At 37.0% G+C, this 22,985-nt stretch overlaps 1 protein-coding gene across 1 annotated transcript in view; it reads right to left on the bottom strand.

Moving 5' to 3' along the window:
* Positions 1 to 10,738: 10,738 nt before the first annotated feature.
* CDC5L (cell division cycle 5 like) overlaps positions 10,739 to 22,985 on the bottom strand; it is an 84,536-nt gene continuing 72,289 nt past the window's right edge. Inside the window, exons 15-16 of the mRNA XM_077161954.1 lie at positions 18,545 to 18,757; positions 10,739 to 17,867 (exon numbers count right to left, since the gene is read on the bottom strand). Of these exons, the coding sequence (XP_077018069.1) occupies positions 17,763 to 17,867; positions 18,545 to 18,757 (318 nt within the window). The 3' untranslated portion in view covers positions 10,739 to 17,762. The remainder of the gene's footprint in view (positions 17,868 to 18,544; positions 18,758 to 22,985) is intronic.

Genomic DNA, 22,985 nt, shown 5'->3' with positions numbered 1-22,985 from the left:
CTTAAACCACCATGTAGGGCCATGTCATTTCAGGATTGATTCTTATTAAAGGCAAGAACAAAATAATTGGCTACTATCAAACCAATAGCTGAAAATAAACAAACCGAAGAGGCAACTTGGAACATAATCCCAGACTGTAGCTCACACAGGGCTCTACCTATCATAATTCCCCCTAGTGCCATCCATCCTCTAGCTTTCTCCCAGACAATGTCGGCTTCTACATAACAAATTGTGAAAAAAATCCCCTTAGTTCAGTACCTGCTCCCTATTTGCTGACTCATCACTACTACATCCCACCTTCCCTCGGAGCTCAGTGCTCCAAGGCTCAGTTATCTGTTCCCTAGAGTAGCCTCTTCTAACTCATTAAAGAGGAGACTCTGTGTTTCTAGCCAGCTGGACACGAAACTGAAGCATGGCTGCCATCTTTCCTTTCCTTTCACCAGATTTTCTGAACCAATTAAGAGAATTTGGGGGGCTGATTCTGAAAACATATTTGGATGTTAAAAACTTGTCTAGATTTCTCAAAGAAGGAAATCCTAAATTTGGTCAGGTTTTCTTAACCTCGTCTTCCTCAGGTAAAAAGTCTTAAATACAGAACCATACATGGCAACTCTGACCTTTTCTCATTAGGTGGCACAGAGTTCTCCTTGAAGTAATAAAACCAAATAACCATCACTTACATATTTTGAACTTGCAGTCAGATATTAAGTTTCCCTACAAAGGCTCCTCTGAGAACAGAGAGAAAATTATATGTTTAATCTTCCAATTTAATCCATGATAAATCTCCTAGAGGCAGGCCATATGCATCACTTTTAGAATCTGGTCCAACTTCTGTTGTTTAGACTTTCCATTACATAAAAACAATCTTCAGATACTGTCAACAAAATATTCTCTCCCCGTAGAAGTGGGGAAAGCACATGTATGAAGTGATGTTTGGTGGGAAAGGATGACAATTGCCCTTCCATGAATTCAGTTTCAAAGCACAAAATATATTCCCCAAAATACAGAAAGAACCTCCCATAACTATGCATGAATTGAAAATGTGGATTCCTTTATTCCTTCAGTTGATGCCAATTTTCAGGGTAATGAGTTCCTTGGGTTTACTAGGCACAGAATATAAAATGTTGCTTTATTTAAAGATTAAAAAGTGTTCTAGGATTGGTCTGGTTTGGGATTTCAGATTCTGTGGCAACCAGACATAGTGAAAAAATAAGGCCTGACTCTGTCTCAAACTCGACACCAATTTTGTTATCTGGGCAACTCTCTGCCCTCCTGAGATTTCAGTCACTTCATCTGCAAGTGAGATCTCATTGTGCTAACTGTGTAGGGTTTCCTCATGACTCTATATTTTGCTCACCTCTTAAGGATCACGACAGATCAATAAAACCACACAACAAAATCCAACTGGTCACTCCTGCTGCTTATTCAAGCTGAAAAACCTTAGAGAGAACAAGAGAATAAGGAGAGGACAGCAGCTGCATGCAGACATACCACCAGCACCGCCCCTTCCCAGACCGATGGTAGGGCTGGAAGGAGCTAGGAGAGCAGGGCGCACTAAAGCACTTCTCCTGACCAGAGTAAAAGGACAAAATGCAGATTTTCAGGGCAGAAGATGTTATTTTCAGCTAGCAAGTTTAATCTTAATCAGTGGTGGCCAAACATTTTGGTCTCTGGATCCCTTTACACTTTTAAAAATTGAAGAGCCAAAGAAAGGTTTTATGTGGGTTACCTCTACTGGTATTTACTTTATTAGAAAGTGAAACTGAGAAAGTTTAAAATAGTTATCTAATTCATTTTTAAAAAAAACAATAATAAACACTTTACATGTTAACATGAATTTTTATGAAAAATAACTATATTGTTCCAAAAAGCTTTTAGTGAGAAGAGTGACGCTGCTTTACATTATAATGTCTCACTTAATAGGAGACGGTTGTGTTCTTGTTCCTGCCATTCAATCCTTAAGATATCATGCAGGATTTCCGGAGAAGATGGCGGCTTAGTAAGACGCGCGGGTCTTAGTTCCTCCTCCAGAAAAGCAACTAAAGAAACAGAAACAATACGAAACAGCTCCCGGAGTCACGACAGAGACCAAAAAGACAGCGTACCCCATTCTGGAACGGCTGAACGGGCAGGGAGAATCCACTGCGGTGAGATACCCGAGGGGCGCACGTTTTCCTGGCCGGGGCGGCTGGCGACTGGGGTCCCCTCCACGCACGTGGCTCCCCGGTCTGACTGGGAACGTTGGATAGCGGGGCCCTCCCGTCAGGCTTGGCATCTCGGGCCAGCTGGGCAATTTGGACCGGCACTCCCCCAAGCCTCGGCCAGCGACCCCCGCCTCCACGCGCGGTTTCCCGGGCCGACTGCCCCGCAGACAGACGACCGCCACGAGCGCCACCTACTGGGCAGGAAAAGAAAAACAGAGCCCAGAGATTCCACAGAAAAACCTTTCAACCAGCTGGGTCCCACACCCAGGGAAATCTGATCAAATGCCCAGACACCAGCAGAAAATAATGGATGACGCTCGGAAAATTGAAGATATGGCCCAGTCAAAGGAACAAACCAATAGTTCAAATGAGATACAGGAGCTGAGACAACTAATGCTGAATATACGAACAGAAATGGAAAAACTCTTCAAAAACCAAATCAATAAATTGAGGGAGGACATGAAGAAGACATGGGCTGAACAAAAAGAAGAAATAGAAAATCTGACAAAACAAATCACAGAACTTATGGGAGTGAAGGACAAAGAAGAAAAAATGGAAAAAACAATGGATACCTACAATGGTAGATCTAAAGAGACAGAAGCTACAATTAGTGAACTGGAGGATGGAACATCTGAATTCCAAAAAGAAACAGAAACTATAGGGAAAAGAATGGAAAAACTTGAGCAGGGAATCAGGGAACTGAATGACAATATGAAGCGCACAAATATATGTGTTGTGGGTGTCCCAGAAGGAGAAGAGAAGGGAAAAGGGAGAGAAAAACTAATGGAAGAAATTATCACTGAAAATTTCCCAACTCTTATGAAAGACCTAAAATTACAGATCCAAGAAGTGCAGCGCACCCCAAAGAGAATAGACCCAAATAGGCGTTCTCCAAGACATTTACTAGTTAGAATGTCAGAGGTCAAAGAGAAAGAGAGGATCTTGAAAGCAGCAAGAGAAAAACAATCTGTCACATACAAGGGAAACCCAATAAGACTATGTGTTGATTTCTCAGCAGAAACCATGGAAGCTAGAAGACAGTGGGATGATATATTTAAATTACTAAAAGAGAAAAACTGCCAACCAAGACTCCTATATCCAGCAAAATTGTCCTTCAAAAATGAAGGAGAAATTAAACCATTTATAGACAAAAAGTCACTGAGAGAATTTGTGACCAAGAGACCAGCTCTGCAAGAAATACTAAAGGGAGCACTAGAGTCAGATACGAAAAGACAGAAGAGAGAGGTATGGAGTAAAGTGTAGAAAGAAGGAAAATCAGATATGATATATATAATACAAAAGCCAAAATGGTAGAGGAAAATATTATCCTAACAGTAATAACACTAAAAGTTAATGGACTGAATTTCCCAATCAAAAGACATAGAATGGCAGAATGGATTACGACCCAGCAATACCACTGCTAGGTATCTACTCAAAGGACTTAAGGGCAAAGACACAGACGGACATTTGCACACCAATGTTTATAGCAGCATTATCTACAATTGCAAAGAGATGGAAACAGCCAAAATGTCCATCAACAGACGAGTGGCTAAACAAACTGTGGCGTATACCTACGATGGAATATTATGCAGCTCTAAGACAGACTAAACTTATGAAGCATGTAACAACATGGATGGACCTAGAGAACATTATGCTGAGTGAGTCTAGCCAAAAACTAAAGGACAAATACTGTATGGTCCCACTGATGTGAACCGACATTCGAGAATCAGCTTGGAATATATCATTGGTAACAGAGACCAGCAGGAGTTAGAAACAGGGTAAGATAATGGGTAACTGGAGCTGAAGGGATACAGACTGTGCAACAGGACTAGATACAAAAACTCAAAAATGGACAGCACAATAATACCTAAGTGTAATGTAACTAGGTTGGAACACTGAATGAAGCTGCACCTGAAATATGGTTTTTTGTTTGTTTGTGTGTTTGTATCTTTTGTTTTTATTTTTTTCTTTTTCCTTTTTATATATATATTTTTATTAGTATTATTATTTTAATTCTCTTCTCTGTATTAGCATTCTATATCTTTTTCTGCTGTTTTGCTAGTTCTTTTCCTAAATCGATGCAAATGTACTAAGAAATGATGATCATACATCTATGTGATGATACTAAGAATTACTGAGTGCATGTGTAGAATGGAATGATTTCTAAATGTTGTGTTAATTTCTTTTCTTTTTTTTGATTAATAAAAAAAATTTAAAAAAAGATATCATGCATTGTGCTAGTTATCTTCAACTTAGTGGCTTAAAACAACACACCTTTGTCGTGTCACAGTTTCTGAGTTGGGAGTCTGGACACAGCTTAACTGAGTGCTCAGCTTCAGGGTCTCACAAGGCGGTAAACAGGGAGTCGGTCAGGGCTGAGGTCTCAGTAAATGCTCGACAAGGAAAGGATATGCTTCACGTGATTGTGGCGGGATTCAGTTCCTTGCTATCTATTGGACTGAAGGCCTCAGCTCCTCTGAGATCACTCTCAGTTCCTTGCCCCATGAGCCTCTCCAACAGGACTTCTTGCTTCAACAAAGGGTGCAAGCTAAGTCAACAGCAAAGCCGAAGTCACAGTATTACATAACTTAATGGAAGTGACAGCCCATCACTGTTTGCCATATTCTATAGGTTAAAAGAAAGCCACAGAGAGTATTTTTTAAATATCTGCTTCATGATCTCAATAATAAACAATATGCAGCCTAGTGTTTTCTCTCTGTTATTTAGATTGAACAAAATTTCAATAGACTGTCCAGCTATTTTATCCCTAAGGACATCATGATAAATTAGCTACTGTCAGATATTCCCGTGAGCCAATTAATTTGATTACAAGTTCATCCTGCTGCCCTTTTTGGTAATTGCACCCACCTTGACTTTGATGATTAAGTGTTGTCCCTGGGCCTCGGCTATTCCATGATCCATTATCCCCTTTGAAATCAGGGAGCCACATCTCAATGGTGGCATGCCATCGAAAGCAACCACAACAGCTTTTCAGATGGAGATGTTTCCCTCGCTAATGTATTTCTCAATGCCTTAGTGGACATAGTGTCTTCTTGGGCTTTCTTAAGGGACACAGTTGAAGGGCTGGGTATGCAGTTAGCACATAATGAATACAGTTCAACATTCCAAACTCTCTAAGACTTTGAGTTCCTTTCTCCAGATTATGCCAGGCAAGCTCTGACTTATCAACTTCGTTAAGTTGATAAGGTCCTCATTGAGGCTGAGTTTCATTCAACTGACCAAGTAAGTGGTTAAAGCCACCTCCAGGTGTAAGAACTAACACATTAAATCCAGAATCTCCCATATCATTGAATTCAATCCAATCTAGTATTACATTTCACTGGCCTTGGTTTAACACCCTAAGAATTTTTTCCAAAATCACCAGATTGCTACTGTTACATATTAACATCATCTTGCAATTCTTTCAGTGTATAAACAATTTCTTTTTGAGACCCCAGAGCATGTTGTCATTTAACCCTAGTTATGGGTCCAGAAGCAACAGGGAATAGTTTTATGGTGGGTCTTGAAAAGAATGAATATCTCCTTGCAAAGCATTTGCTCCTAGAGAGGCTATCATAGGGTTTTTAAGCAGAGGGAGGATAGTTTCTCAGATTCAGAAGAGCAAGCTACTTTCATGTCAAATGACACAGCACTTCAACTGGCATGGAGTTTTGAGATTGTCAGTTTCATATGAATCCAACTAGATGCCCTATCCCATTCTTTCCCAATCAATGCCCTAACTTCCACATGATGAATACAGCAAGGTAGTGTGAACTTAACTGATGTAATTTAGCAATCCATAAAATTACATTTTGTTTCATTTTAAGGACTAACCCTGTGGCTTTAGTAACCAATTTGTGATCTGGTATGTTAAGATGTTCCAGGTTCATCTCATACATTTCCTGCCCCAGACCTGGACTCAATAATTACTCTAAGAAGCCCCTATTTCAAAACCACAATCTGAATGCTGAGAAAGCTCAGTGATACTGGGATGGCCATGATTTCTAGGCATTTTCAGGATACTGCTAGTGTGTGTGTGTGTGTGTGTGTGTGTGTGTGTGTGTGTGTGTGTATCTCTACATATGTGCCTTATAATATATATTTAAAGATAAAACACCCGGGCGGGCCACAATGGCTCAACAGACAGAGTTCCCGCCTGCCATACCAGAGACCCAGGTTCAATTCCCAGTGCCTGCCCACGCAAAAAAAAGAAAAAACATCCATGCATGCATAATGATTATTTCCAATTTTGATTCTGGATAACAGGCTTTTTATTTCACCTCTTCTATATTATAACTGTATTATAACTCTTTTTATCCACCTTGGACATTATGGTTCTTAAGGACTAAGGTAGGGGATGATAGTACCAGCATAGCCCATACTCATTTGCATTGTACAGCTTCAGACATACAAGAATCTCAGAAAACCATACTAACACTACCAACACCAATTACAACTAGTAAAAAAAAAAGTTGAAATAAACACTTTGCATATGCTATTCCCATTTCCCCATTTCTTATAATTGTACTATATATTGTCATATCACATAGCTATTACTCTATAATCACTCCCTTTTAAACCTCACTTGATCTTATTTAAAATCAACTATATTTATAAAATAAAAGCATAAGTTATTATACATTTAAAGCCTGCTGTCAGTCTTAATGTTGATGCCTTTCTAGTCATTTTGCTTGTCTGACACTCATTCTCTAGGACAGGGGTCAGCAAACTATGGTTCATGCCCATTTTTGTACATGAAGTTGTACCGGAACACAGCCACACTCATTTAAGGGTTATCTGCGGGCAGTTCACACTACAACAGAACTGAGTAGCTGCACAGAGACCACATGGCCTGCAAAGCCTAAAATATTTACCATCTGATCTTTACAGAAAAGCTTTGCCTACCTCTGCTCTTGTGGATTCCTCAGGAAGGGAGCATGGAAACAATATTCCCCAAGTTATTACATGTTGATGAGTTTGTGCCCTTTACACCTGGAAGTCAACTATGCCAGATATAAAATCCTTGGCTCACATTTTCTTTAGTACCTGAAATATGTGGCGCCATTTTCTTCTGAAATAGAGCCTTGCTGTTGAAGTCTGATTTTCTTTCTCTTAATAAGTCACATGCTCTTTTTTTCGCCTAAGTACCAAAGAATTGTTTCTTCTTTCAATTTTAGTAATTTTACTAGAATGCATCTTGTTCATTTTGGTTTCATAGTGAACTCTTGGCAATATATAGTTACATTTTTTTTTATCTCAGTAAGGTTTTTTTGAATTACAGTTTTTAGGATTTGTTCTATTTCCTTGCTTTGATTTTCTTCTTCAGGGAACCCTATTATATGTAAGTTGCATCTTCTTTATCTACTGTATCATTTTCATTTTTGTCAAATTTTAAAACTTTTCCTCTCAGCTCCTGTTTGAGGTCATGACAGATTTTTGGTATGGACTTGGCTTCCTAATGAAAATAAGAAAATGTATAAAATGTACAAAACCACTATTTAGAGACATTGGATAATAGTCAGCACAAGACTGTGATATTAGAGAAGGGAAATAAATGGAGTGAACCCTACAATCATCCTGGTTTTCTGCCTAGAGGAAATTTTCCAGGCTGTAGCCCAGGAAGGGATAACTCAAACAAAATATGGCAGTCTTCCTGAGCTGTGAAGATAGAGAATGGTGTCCTGAAATTCGTGGAGCAGAGTACTTACTAGAGAGGAAAGAGCTATTCAGGGAATCAGCTCCAGAAATCTGCAAGGGCATCTGTTGTGGGTTGAATTGTATTCCAAAAAAAGATATGTTGAAGTCCTACCCTCAGTACCTGTGAACATGAACTTGTTTGGAAATAGCATCTTTGCAGATGTATTCAAGTTAAAATGATGTCATATTGGTGAGTGGGCCCTAAATTCAAACACTGGTGTCCTTATAAGAAGAGACACAGATGCAGACACACAAGGAGAACGCCATGGAGGGACAGAGGCAGTGACTGGAGTGATGTGTCTACAGCCCAAGGGATGTCAAGGATTGCAGGCAACCAACCAAAACTAGAGCAGCAAGGAAGGATTCTTCCCTAGAACTTTGGAGGGAGCATGACCTTGCTGACAACTGATTTCAAGCTCCAGAATTATGAGAGAACAAATTTCTGTGGTATTGAGCCCTCCAGTTTGTGGTTATGTTACAGCAGCTCTAGGGTCCCCTTGTGTCTTTGGCTGAATACCAAGTCACACATGCTATAGGAAGAGATGCCATGAAGCTGGGTTAAACACAACTACCAGGGCAGTAATTACTGGGGAACAATAAACTGAACAATTACAGGAACTTGTATAGGACTGAGAGGCAGAGTTCAAATTAGCCAGGGTAGAAAAACCACACTGAATACCTTGGGCATTTAGTACGGATCCCAGAGAGCCCACACCTTAGAAGGATTAAACTAACCCTACAGAAGAGGTTACTCTAGATCACCATAATAACACTTAAAAAATAAGCCTCAAAAGGATCAGGCTGAGCTGCAAGTAATTATCTGCTAAAACAAGGTGCAACATTACTTAAAAGAAAATCTAGTAATGCAACGTTCACAATACATACGACTCTTTGTAGGTACTAGATCTACAAAGAACTGGAAAATGACCAATAATCAGGAGAAAAATCAAATCCAGAAACAACAAGTAATGTAATCAGCAGATAGGGACATTAGAAACAGCTATTATAAACATGCTCCATAAGCTCAAGGATGTTAAGGGAAACATGAATATAATGAGAAAAATAATTTTTTAAAAATAGAACTGCTAAAGATGAAAAACACAATACCTGAAAATAAAATTTCAATGGAAAGGATTAACAAAAAATTAGACATTGCAGGAAAAAAAATCAGTGAACATAAAACCCTGCAACAGAATTTATACAAAAGTGAACAATATGAGGGGCAGTTCTATATATGTATAATCTAGTATTTAGAGATAAAAATGAAGCTGACCAGGTCGGGATTAAGGTAATTCAGAATACAGGGGTAAGGAAAACATTGTATTTTAGAACTTCACCTACTCTTTGAGACCAAAGGAAGAAAAGTTTATTTTGTCCAGAACTTAAATTTTCTGTAGCACATAATCTAAACTCAACCTGTCTGGATAGATCATTTAAACAATTCAAACACAGGAAGCCCAGATAAGAATGAGGGCCTTTAATCCTTTGTAGCTTAATATGATGCCTGGATACATCTCAGAGTATATTAAGCAGATAATAAAAAAGTGTGGCAAAGTCACTTGAGGGATAGGAGAAAAATTATGGAACTGTTAAAATTTACCACCAGGGAAACCCCGGGTACCGTCTGAGACACTCAAATGAATAGGCCAAGCTTGCTTGAGGCTTGCTCTTGTGAAACTTATGTATGTAACGGAGAAGCTTAGTTTACCTATAGGTCTGTCTAAGAGTTACTTCTGGAGGACCTCTTTTGTTGTTCAGATGTGGCCTCACTCTTTCTAAATCCAACTCTGCAAGTGAAATTATTTCTCTCCCCGCTACATGGGACATGACATCCAGGGGTGGAAGGCTCCCTGGTGGCATGGGAGATGACTCCCAGGGATGCATCCATCCCTGACGCCAAGGGATCAACAATTCCATCCTGACAAAAAGGGGGGAAAGGAGTGTAACTAACAAAGTATCAGTGGCTCAGAGAGTTCAAATAGAGTCAAGAGGCTATTCTGGAGGTGCTCTTACGCAAGCTCAGTTAGACATTGCTACCTGTCATAATTTGTCAAAACCCGACCAAAACCATTCCAGTCAATCTTAAAGAACACCTAAGGCAATATATAAGATTCTACAAAGGTCCCATGGACTAGGGTAACTTTCCAGAAACTTACAACCTTCAGATGCGTCCCTGGACCAGATAAGTCCTGAAACCTTTGACGGCCCAGCCTCCCCAGAACATCAGCTAGTTCCATCTCCCTATCCCGTATTATTGACAGCCCCCTCCAACATGAAAAAGTTAAAATGGTCATAGCCCAAATACCCCTAAAGAGTGGGATAGAAGGATCAAAGGTAATGGTGAAGTTATATACTGAGAAGGCAGGGTTTAACAAATGTATATGATTGCAGAATCATTAAATTGATATTTCTTTTAGCCTCCAGTATCTAAGAGTAGCTAGAAGTAAAAACCTAAAATTGTGGAACTGTAATTCATACCAAACTCTCTGGTATCTGTTCTACAACTGTGCTTTGAAATTTATTGCTTTTTTGTATGTTATTTTCCACAAAAAAATAAAAAAACAGTCGATTGTGATGATAAAAATCCTTCTTTAGCCTGCTATATTCTAGAGCAGCTAGAAGGAAAAATCTAGAGATGATGGTATAGTAGCCCATGACAAACTCTGACAGATCTAGGATCTGTTCTATAACTATTTGTTGAAGAGTGCTTTGAAAACAACTGCTTTTTTTTCTTTCTTTGCCTTGTATATATATTTTACAACAAAAAAAAGTTAAAAAAAAAAAAATCCCAGGGGGAAGGAAGATGGAGCAAAAACTGACAGAACTGAAATGAAACATATGCAAATCCACATTTATTTGGTGATTTCAACATTCCTCTCTCAGTAACTTATAAAGCACATGGAGAAAAAGCAATAAGGTTACAGAGGACCCAAACTCTATCAATTGATGTGAAATGATATTTATAGAACATTACATTCTGCAAAATATACTTTATTTTCAGGTGCACTAGGAACATGCACCAAGATAAACCACATGCTAGGCCACAAAACAAGTCTCAAACTTAAAAGGACTGAAATCATCCTAAATATGTTTCTCAGACCACAACAGAATTAAATTAGAAATTAACAAAAATTACAACAGTGCTGAACAGAAATAAAATGCAAACCAGACATGTAACTTAACATTTTTACTAGCCACAATTTAGAAAGCATAAACAGGTGAACTTCATTTTAATAATATATTTATTTAAACCAATACAACCAAAATATTTCCTTTTTAACATGTAAGCAAAAATTATTTTATTTTTTCTATACAAAGTTTTTAAAATCAAGTTAAGTATTTTATACTTACAACACATTTGGATTTGAACCAGTCACACTTCAAGAGTACTCAATAGCTACATGTGGCTACTGACTACCATAACCTAATAGTACCGCCCTAGATAGTAAGTTGAAACAAATGTTTTATAGCTGGTGACTTTACTACCCATTGATCACTAAATCATTGAATTTTTTTTCAAAGAAAAAAATCTTGCCTTGAGACATGACTTTTGAAATACTTAGATTTAAAAAAAAAATGTCATGTTAACACATTAATTACCAGGGTTGCTAATCTGCCTTCAAACTTTTACTCCCTTGCAGTCACGCACTACTCGGGTGAGCAAAACCCTTCCCAGTTATTAGTCACTGTTCTCAACTTTGTCCACAACATAACCCATGTGATTAAATATTGGCTAATTCAATGTTCTTCCCATTTTCTCAGGTCTGTCTGACGTCCCATTGCTTTCCCTCTGCTTTTTCCTGCAAAGATTCAATTATTGTGCCTGTTGATAGTTTACCCCCACCCACTCATATTTTGGAGTTCATGAGGATAACATGTCATCTAGTTAGAATGCAAATGTGGTCCAAAGATTCTTGGTTACTATGCTTTTGGGTGGAGTAGGAATAACCAAAAAAGGGTGATATGATGGTGGCTCAGTGGATCACCTGCCATGCTGGAGACCTGTGTTCGATTCCCGGTGCCTGCTCACAAAAAAGAAAAAGGAAAAAAAAAAATAGCCAAAAACTGTCCCAGCTGTCACCATCTCCCCAAAATTTGATGCTGTAAACACATATATGTATTACTCTGACAAAAAATGAACATTTTTGAGAGAGATGTTATCTGAACTTTCCTCCTAAGCTTTACAGTACCTGAAAATGTGACATAAAGGAGGCCCAAAGAAATAATGTAGGAGTGACTGCAGGCAGGGTTAAGTGTTTTAGTTTGCTGATGCTGCCAGAATCCAATATGCCAGAAATGGACTGGCTTTTATAAATGGATTTATTAAGCTACAAGTTTACAGTTCTGAGGTCATAAACATGTCCAAACTAAGGCATCCAGAGAAAGATTCCTTGACTCAAAAAAGGTTGACAAGTGTCTGGAACACCTCTGTCACCTGGGAAGGCACATGGCTGGTGTCTGCTGCCCCTTCCTTGGCTTCTGGTTTGAAACAGCTTCCCTGGGGGCGTTTTCTTTCTGCATCTCCAAATGTGTCCATCTCTGTTGGCTCTCAGCTTTTTCCAAAATAGTTCCTTCTTAAAGGACTCCAGTAAGCAGATTAAGATCCACCTTGAATGGGCAGAGACACATCTCTGTGGAAACCACCTAATCAAAAGGTTCCACCCATTATGGGGTGGGTCACATCTCCATGGAAGCAACTTAATCAAAAAGATCCCACCCAAACAACAGGTCTGACCCCACAACACTGGATTAGGATAAAGAGCATGATTTTTCTGGGGTACATAAGTTTCAAACCAGCACATAAGGAACCAAGGAAATTCTTCTTACAAATAACCTAAGCCCAGGCAGAGATGGATCCAGATCACCAGGGACAACCACCAGATGAACCATATAAATAGTTTTGGGTAATAAAAAAGAGATTCCCCAAAGGGACAGATATGGACATGAATGGAACTAAAATGGGTTCAGACAACTGAACAGAGCATCATTCTTTACTCAGATGCTCAGAAAACTACAGGCTTGAGGTTAATTTTGAAATACAACGGTTATTACACCATCTTCAAATCCACCCTTTTACCCTTTTTGTGATACTGGAGTTGTATTCTCTAAGCATTTCTCCTTTGCTGGGGGCACAATATTAGGTATTGTTAGTAAAGGGCATTAGAGGGACATCGCGAGTAGAAGGCATTTCACTTCCAGCACAGATATTTTCCTTCTAGATTCTCTGCTGGCTATGTTTGGGAGACCCAATGGCACACTCTCTCCACAACTTTCCTCTAAGTTTCACAGGAACCACAGTAAATGACTTCCTCGCTAGTTTCACTGACATCTACCCTGCCCAGACTGTGACACCTCAGCAAGCTTCTCCACCTAATAGACCAAACCACTGCATACCTTCTTCAATGAGGTCTGAATATCTGCCTTGGAGCAATGTTATCTTTCAAGTTTGTTTCTTTCTTGGGTACTCTTTCTCAGACAGAGGTAGTGGCAGCTCCACAACTCCTGTATCCTTTTTGTTCTTCTGTATCCTCTTTGCTCTTCTCAGAGACAGTTAATCCTCTGTTACTAGTTAATAATTCTTCTTATTGAATTTTCCCTGTTCAAATTACTGGTGTGGTTTCCTTATACTGACTGGACCCTAAACAAAATGGTAATCATTTGTAAAATTTGGTACAAGATGTGACCTTCTAAATCACTAAGAAAATTAAACTACAAACCACTAAGGAAATTATAGGAATTGTTGAGAAAGCATAATATATGATTATAGAAAACTTAAATCAGTAATTAGCAAAAATGCAAATGTATTAACTCCTCTGTTAAAATGCAAAAACTCTCTAAATTAGTTGAAATATAAATCCAAGAAGATACGTTGTGAGACGCAACTAAAAGTGATTTATTAAAGTTAGAAATAAAAGGACAATTTATCAAGCAAACATAAACAAAAAAAGATGAGAAATTCTAATATCAAAGAAAGCAAAACTCAAGGCAAAAAGCATAAATAGGAAAAAAGAATTTTAGACTAGTAGTCCTTCTTATGGATTGTACCTACAGATAAAAGTTATTTGATGATACCAAAATATATAAAACAAAAGCTCTAGACAAACGAGGCAAAACTGAGAGAAGTAAGTTTAACATAATACTATTAATATACAGTAGTATATAACCAAAAAAAAGAAAATGGAATTTGAATAATATAAATTGCCTGAATAGAAACACATTGAACTCTCTCCCATACAAACTGAATAATCCACAAGATTCTCTTAAAAAATGGTTAGATGCCAGCCCCCAAAACTTCAAGAAATACTCAAAACTATTAACTATATAAGTCATACTTTTCTTTCCACAAGGTAAACATCCTACAAATAGCAAAAGTTAAAAAAAAAAAGTCAACCATGCAGATAGCTTTTTAAATTCTTAATTATTGAACCAAAAAAATAAAAATACAATGATAAACTACTTAGAAAACAAGATTTCTACACATCAGAACGGCTAGAATGTGAACACATTTATACTTAGAGATAAGTCAGAAGCCTTAAATGTATTCATCTGTATACAAACAAAAACAAAATAAAAAGCACGAGACTCAAAAGTTACAGAGAAAAATCTAGAAGACACAAAGGAAATAATAAACATGAAAGGAGATATTAATACATTACAAAACAGAAAATCAAAATTGATAAATTCAAACAGTTTTTGAAGACAAAAAAAAAGATCTCCTTAGCAAGTCTAATCAACGAAAAAATAAGAAATAGTAGAACTATGTACAGGTAGCTTTTTTAGAAGAAATGGAAAATTTAATAGAAAAGGGATTTTTAAATCCCTTTCTATTACAATTCTCTGCTAATAAATGTTTAAATTTCAGTGAAATGAAGTGTTCAATGAAGTTTTCTAGAAAAGTATAAATTTAGTAAATAAATATAAAAGGAAAACTAAATCATTTTAAGACAAAATTTCAAAAGTATTAAAAGAAGAACAATCTCCATCATGTGAAAATGCAAAATTACTAAATAAATGACAAATCAAATTCTACAGTACTGAAAGGGTAGTTATTTTAGCAGTAATGCATTTCTGAGAACATCACAAAAAAAAAATAGGGAGGATGCATCACTGGACAGTGTAGGTCTATAATCACTATTATCACTGTAGGGTATTTTTTTCTTTGACAATGTTTTACATTATTTCAAATAGTTCAAAGAAGATGCTCACTCATGGTAGTAGTTTCTTATGGCTCTTTATCACATCCATTTTATATCTCAAAGTTAATGAGACTTGAACATACTTTTCATACTAGCTTTAACACTAGCACTTAATGCCTGTGAGTAAATATGATACATGTGAAAGCTAAAATACTCACCAAAATCACTCTGAGTAAAACAACACTGGGCTTTACACAATACCAACAAAGGATGACAGTCAGGTATTTACCAATTAAAGTGGTACAGTTACATGGCAAAAGCATAAACAGTTCACAATGCACTGAAACTGCCACTTTTGAAATGATGCAATGCTTAGTGATTTTTTTTAGGCTAGAAGTATGTACATTATTTCAAATTTTGAGTACCAAGTGAGTTTTTATTAATATTATTGTATCGACTATTATAAACAAGTATGATTTAAGTCTACGTAAAATGCAACTGACCTATAAATCTTTAAAAAAAAAACAAAAAGCAATCTACCTGATTCCAGGATTGCAAAGATGGTTTAATGTTGGAAAAGCTAGTAATATAACAATCATCAACAAATCAAATGAGAAAAACTACATGATTATCTTAACAGATGCCCAAAATGTATATTTGACAAAATTCTGAAACAATTCCTAACTCAAACTCTGAAGACTAGAAATAGAGGGACACATCCTTCTTGGATAAAAAATACACAGCCAACTTAAAGGTAACACTATGGACACTTCCACTAAAATAAGAAATAAGAAAATCTAGCACAATCACACTGTTATTTAACATTGTTCTACACAGTTCAGTCAATAAAACATACAATAAAAATGAAATAAAACTATACGAAGAAACACAATTATTCATAGATGTTATCAAAGTATTTTCTATGAGAAATCACTGAAAAGAGTATTATAATTAAGTGAATAGATAACTAGAAAATAAAAACTTATGGTCTCATGACACAACAGAAGTCTTACCTCTCAAATCTGTTCATTTGCTGCTATCACTACTGCCTCGAACCAAGTCTGAATCACTACTGTTGCTTGCCTGGATCACTGCATCCAGCTCCTAACTAGCTGGCTTCCCTGTCTTCAACCTGGTGAGAAATGACACAGTGCAGCCACAGGGATGTTCTTAAAACCAAATCTGATCATGTTATCCCCTTGTTTTGAATCCTCCAATAGTTTCCCATCTACTTAGAACAAGACTCAAATTCCTTAGCAGGGTCTTATATACGGTTCTATACAACCATTCTTGACACTTGAGACACACTGCTCTTCTATTTCTCACACCCACCAAAGGGGCTTTGTATTAGCTATTCACTCTGTCTGGGATGCTCTTCCCTTGAACCTCACAAAAATGGCTTCCTCTAAGATGTCAACCACATCTTATATTAAATGTTACCACTTGAGAGCTTTTTTCATCACCAGTCACTATTTCACACCACCCTATTTTAATTCTCTCCATTGAATGTAGACCTCATGGCCTGATACTTTTCCCTTTTATATATATGTATAGTAAGTATCTCTTCCACTAATGTCACCTTCATGAGAAGAAGAATTTTGTCCAACATCTAAATATGTGCCTTGCACATAAGAGGCATTCAATAAACATTTGAATTATAACAATCATTCCCAACACCGGAGACTCCACTGAACAGAAACGATGCCTATCTTATACACTGTTCTATCTCCAGGATACTGGCACGCAGTATATATTCAGTAAGCATCTGATGAATAAATGAATGAATCCTTCTTCCCCTCCCTTTGAGCTCCTAGTAATTTAAAATCAGACAAACTTTCTTGTTAAATTCAACACATTGTTGGCCTATTTTGAGCATGTAGCCAACTAATATTCTTCTAATCATTTCATATGAATTGCTGTAAAGTTCAATCTTCCTACCTCTACCCATTCTCCAAATTCTACCCTTGTGTGATTGATCTGTTAAGCTAAAAGCAGAAATTTTAATAAAGTTTGATGGCCTTGATGAAATTAACATTTAAAATGCCTCTGTTAAAAAAAAAATTTACAAGAAAATAGCTGGTGAAGAAAAATAAAATCTTTTGAGTCCTAATACATAAACTGTGTGAGTTGGATGGGCAGAGAAGAGACCTTCCTTATCATAGTGACAAAAATCTTTGAGGTATAGGAAGTTAATCTACATTGTGACAATATGGAGAAATGACCAATCATGAGGTCTACCAAAACCAACAGACACAAAAGGAGTGCCTCTAGAGCATTTAAAAGTTAACATATTGGATTGCCATTCTGATTACCAAAGAGTGACTCATTAAATATGACAGCACATATTTGCTGCTTTGTAGGTAATATCTAATGACCTCAAACAAAAGGCTACATTCTTAAATTTTTAATGTTATGTTTTTATTCAAGAATTTATGCACAGGCAGCACTTTAAAATCAGGCTTTTAAAATTAAAGGCCAAAACTAAAAATTTTGCAAATATGACACTGCTAAAAGAATGATCGTCTTAATAACTTAAACCCTAAAATGTCCTGTGAAGTTAAAGTCTTTATACACAGAATTTTTAAGACGGATATCTTTTAAAATAAACAACCGAAAAACCACAGATCGTGGGTAAATTTGTTGATGGCGATAAACATCAGTCTCAGCCTTCCAGAGTAAGAAAAACAGCAATTAATTCATCTTGTGACCGAATATAAACTCTTCTTCAGTATTTTGACTTTAAAGTCTCTTTCTCCAGCAGCAAATCAGCATATCTATGCTGAAGTTCCTTTTCTCTTTCCTGTTGCCGCTGAACATCTTCTTTTAAACACTTGAAGAGACGAAAATATTAAATAATTATTTCATATGGAAATACAATGAAAATTTAAAATGAGTTTATTCAAGACTCCTAAGAGGTAAGAATTCCCCCAAGAGAAACAAATATAGTCATAGTTTTGTTACCTCAAATAAGCCTTATTGTGACAGTAGTATACCAGCAAATGCACCTACATATGCTCTGATTGCTCTTTTTCTGGGCAAAACCAACTATCATATACACTGAGGAGATAAACCTAAACATTTCTACCAAACTCACCAAAGGAATTTAATGCTCTGGAATAAACTAGCTAAGTTCCCAGCATCCTAAGTTACAAAACAAAAAGACATTGCTTTAATTTACAGAAGAGAACCATATGAATGGGTTGCAATTACATTTCAGGAAGACAAATCCTAGGGTTATTTATTCTATTTTATAACGTATCTATATACAGAACAGAAAATTAGTAAAGGAAAAGACTTTGAGCCACCATTTGCCTGGTCTATCCATCTATACACAGGCCATTCGTGACTAGAAAGTCAAAAACATTAGACTCTCATTGAAAATAGCCAAGAAGTATCTATCAACTTCAGAGAGAGCCTACATTCAGAGGAAAAACAGAAAAGAAATGCCCTGATAATGCTTTGTAGCTCTCTTTCTAAGCAATGCTGCAAGGCAATACATAATATTACCTCTAGTCTCCGGGGAATAGCAGAATCTTCATGTTTCTTGAGTTCTTCAAAAGTACGCAACTCCAAGTAAGCCTGATCAACTTGATCCCACAAGTCATTCAACTGTTTCATGAGTCCCATAGCACGAGACTGGTAACCCCCAAGCAAAATTTTCATCTTCTTTTCCATCTTTGCAGCTCTCTTGGCTTCTGTCGTCATGTGACCCCTATTTATCTAGTGGGCAGGGGGAGATCACATCAACACACATGAGAAGAGCAGGCTAAATAAAATAGCAGGGCTAAAAGAAACCTGTTGGTTCATCTACTTGCCTCAAGACAAAAGTACACTAGAGGTCCTTATTATTCAAAACCTATTAACACAAAATTTGGGTTAAGAAGGGTTTGTCTTGCAACTAAATTATAGATTAGCCCTACGTAATCTACTTATAATAATGTAACCTATGATTCAAACACAAAACAGGCTTGAATTTCACAGTACGGGAAAAACTCATCTCTACTGTCTAAAAATTAATTCTGGTACATTCATCTACACTGATTTTGGGTCTGGCAGCAACAACTGATCTTCAGCACCTATATATATCAACAGTGCATTTCTGTATTATAAATCTAATACTTTTTAATAACTGAACAATATTCCATCCAGTTAATGTACCACAGCTGTGGTACATAAACTATAACCCCCTCAAAGTATAAAATTACTAGGAGACTATTTTTATAATATTATAATTCTAAATTTGACATACCGATAAAGAAAAAGAACATCACATTTGGCAACAATTTTTTTTTTTTTAATTTCTAAGGAGTTGATGGGATACCATTAAGTTAAGAGAAGTAACAGTTTTCCTATTAAAGATATATATTGAACACACACAGGCTACCTCTCAAATCACTCTACAATTACTCTTGAATAAAAAAGGTATAAACTCAAAAAAGAACGATTAATACAAGAATTCTGCAGACATGGTAACTGATACAGTTAAGACAGAGAAAGCCTCAGCTTACACGGTTACAGAAGGAGAAATGAGTGAGGAAGAAGGTATGCACAGCAGAATGCCATCAGTATAACATTCTTGAGGATATATTCTACATCTCCACAATATAATCACTTTATATTTTAAAAATGATCTGCAAATGCTTGCTTGCAACTTAGAACATTTAAAATTGTGAAGTGAGACCCTTAGGAATAAGTATTAAATCCATATTAAGTTCTTTACGTGTGTGTCTCTCCCTTTTTCTCTCTCAAGCAGATTCCAACAAGTGACTTCTATAAGCAACCAAAATTAGGTAGTGTCATGGTCAGGTTCATGTGTCAACTTGGCCAAGTGGTGGTACCTGTTTGTCTGGTTGGGCAAGTGCTGGCCTGTCTGTTACAATCAGGACATTTCATAGAATTAAATCATGATCATGTCAGCTGCATCCACAGCTGATTCCATTTGCAATCAGACAAAGGGGAGTGTCTTCTGCAATGAGTGATGCTTAATCTAATCACTGGGAGCCTTTTAAGGAGGATTCAGAAGAGACAGGTTTTCTCTTCCTGCTTCAGGTGGCAAGCCTCTCTTGTGGAGTTCATCCAGACCCTCCATCGGAATCGTTGGCTTCACAGCCTGCCCTGTGGATTATGGACTCTGCGTTTCCATGGTCACATGAGACACTTTTATAAATTTTATATTTGCGAGTGTTCCCTGTTGATTCTGTTTCTCTAGAGAACCCTAACTAATATAGGTAGTTTCAGGATAATGTACACCCAAATGATACTCTGTAATTTAAACTAATGCAACTGAGAGCACCCCATAACAAGGAAAACAGTATGATAAGTTAATATTTTCTTTTCTGAGATATTAAATGTGGGGATAAGGGTAAATAAGCAAAAATGGTACCATGGGGAAAATACTGTCAAGTGCCAAACACTGAATATGAAAATGTTCAAAAATCTTTAGACAGAATATTATCACCAAAACAAATATATAGCTTTCCAACTATCAACTTTGATAATATCTACTTCAATGTGTAACATTTGATATTAAAAAAAAAAAAACCATTCCATTTCAACGCTTTATGGTAAGAATATATATAAGAAGGTCAAGAAAAAAAGTATCCCATAAAATATACATGCAGTACTATGAGCTATGACTGGAATAGTAGAATTTCGTATCTATCCATCTCCTGCTTAGTTTTTTTTGTTTTTAAGTCAAAGTCAAATAAGCCTAAAGTGGGGTTGGGGTAGTATGCATATATGGGCCTTAAGGGCTACAGGTGAGTATAGAATTAATTTAAATAAAGATCCTTTAAAACTATTTATATCTTCAGCATTTTATACATTAATAAGCCTTTGTTCCTCTGCAATTTACTTCAAGGATAAATTCAAATAAATAGTTACTATCCTTCATAAAGGAATCACTTCCTGGAAAAGATAAACCAAAGTAAGCTCTGTAGCAATGACATGTCTTCTAAGACAGAGTGAGGAACTACTGAAGGCAGGTAGCACAGTGTAGTGGCTAATATGTGTCACTCTTACTACACAGCCCTGCTATTTGGGAGCTGTTCTGAGCTGGTACAAGCTACTTAACTTCTATATCTCCATTTCTCCATCAGTAAAATGGCAATCATTGCTAAAAGCTGTTACAGGGCTTAAATAAGGTAATATACTGCAATTACTATTTTAAAGGTACTAAGAGTTTAACCATTTTGCTCCTCTTTCTAATGTCTAAGTATGACATTAGAAAATCTTCTTTAAATTTCAACTTTACTGTGAGCCACTGATTGTATATTTTGGACGAATTGTATGTTGTGTGAATATACCTCAATAAAATTGAATTAAAAAATGGTTTAACAAGCAAGCTCACCACCCTCCTCCTGTCTACGTGGGACATGACTCCCAGGGGTGTGGACCTTCCTGGCAACGTGGGACAGAAATCCTAGAATGAGCTGAGACTCAGCATCAAGGGATTGAGAAAACCTTCTCGACCAAAAGGGGGACGAGTGAAATGAGACAAAGTGTCAATGGCTGAGAGATTCCAAACAGAGTCAAGAGGTTATCCTGGAGGTTATTCTTACACATTAAGTAGATATCACCTTGTTATTCAAGATGTAATGGAGAGGCTGGAGGGAACTGGCTGAAAATGTAGAGCTGTGTTCCAGTAGCCATGTTTCTTGAGGATGATTGAATAATGATACAGCTTTCACAATGTGACTGTGTGATTGTGAAAACCTTGTGCCTGATGCTTCTTTTATCTACCTTGTCAACAAACAAGTAGAACATATGGAATAAAAATAAATAATGGGGGAACAAATGTTAAAAAAAATTTAGTTTGAAATGCTAGTGATCAATGAAAGCGAGGGGTAAGGTGTATGGTAGGTATAATCTTTTTTTTTACTGTTTTTGTTTTATTTCTTTTTCTATTGTCTTTTTATTTCTTTTTCTGAATTGATGCAAATGTTCTAAGAAATGATGAACAGGCAACTAAGTGATGATATGGTGCATTACTGATTATGTATGTTAATGTTTTATTTTGTTTGTTAAATTTTTTTAAATTAATAAATAAATTTTTTTTTTAAATGGTTTAAGGGCAGTGCAACAGCGGCTCAGTGGCAGAATTCTCGCCTGCTATGCTGGAGACCTGTAATAGATCTTAGTGCAATTCCTGGAGGCTGCCCATGCCAAAAAAAAAAAAAAAGGTTTAATTGCAACTTTAATAAAAGACCAAGTGGATCTACCTATTCCTTGAAATAAAGCAAGGAAAAATAGGCAGACTTTCCTTTTCAGTGAACCATTTGTCTCTCTGAGGATCACCAAACCAACTGGCTGTATTAAACCTCTTCCTATATATAATGTAATGCAATTAGAACGTGGCCTTGTGGTATCCCCAGCATTATGATTAGACTTTCTAACCCTGAAGTTCAAATTCAGGCTTCAGTGAGAAGAAGAAAGTATCCAAGTACATTTGACCCAGCAATTCCACCCCTGAGTATATATCCAAAGGAAATGAACTCGTAAATCTATACAAAAAAAAAAAAAAAAAAAGTTCAGAGTAGCATTATTCATCATAGTCCTAACAACCCAAATGCCCATGTCACGGTCAGGTTCATGTGTCAACTTGGGCAAGTGGTGGTGCCTGTCTGTCTGGTTGGGCAAGTGCTGGCCTGTCTGTTACGATGAGGACATTTCACAGAATTAAATCATGATCACGTCAGTTGCAGCCACAACTGATTCCATCAGCCAAAGGGGAGTGTCCTCTGTAAGGAGTGATGCTTAATCTAATCACTGGGAGCCTTTCAAGGAGGATTCAGAAGGGATAGGCTCTTTTCCTGCTTCAGTTGGCAGGCCTCTCCTGTGGAGTTCGTCCAGACCATCCATCGGAATCATGGGCATCACAGCCTGCCCTGCGGATTTTGGTCTCTGCATTCCCACGGTTACATGAGACACTTTTATAAATTTTATATTT

The sequence above is a fragment of the Tamandua tetradactyla genome, chromosome 5, assembly GCF_023851605.1.
Source record: "Tamandua tetradactyla isolate mTamTet1 chromosome 5, mTamTet1.pri, whole genome shotgun sequence".
Taxonomy (NCBI): Eukaryota; Metazoa; Chordata; class Mammalia; order Pilosa; family Myrmecophagidae; genus Tamandua; species Tamandua tetradactyla.
The sequence above is the reverse complement of the archived record's forward strand: the minus strand, read 5'-3'. Positions and strand labels throughout refer to the sequence as shown.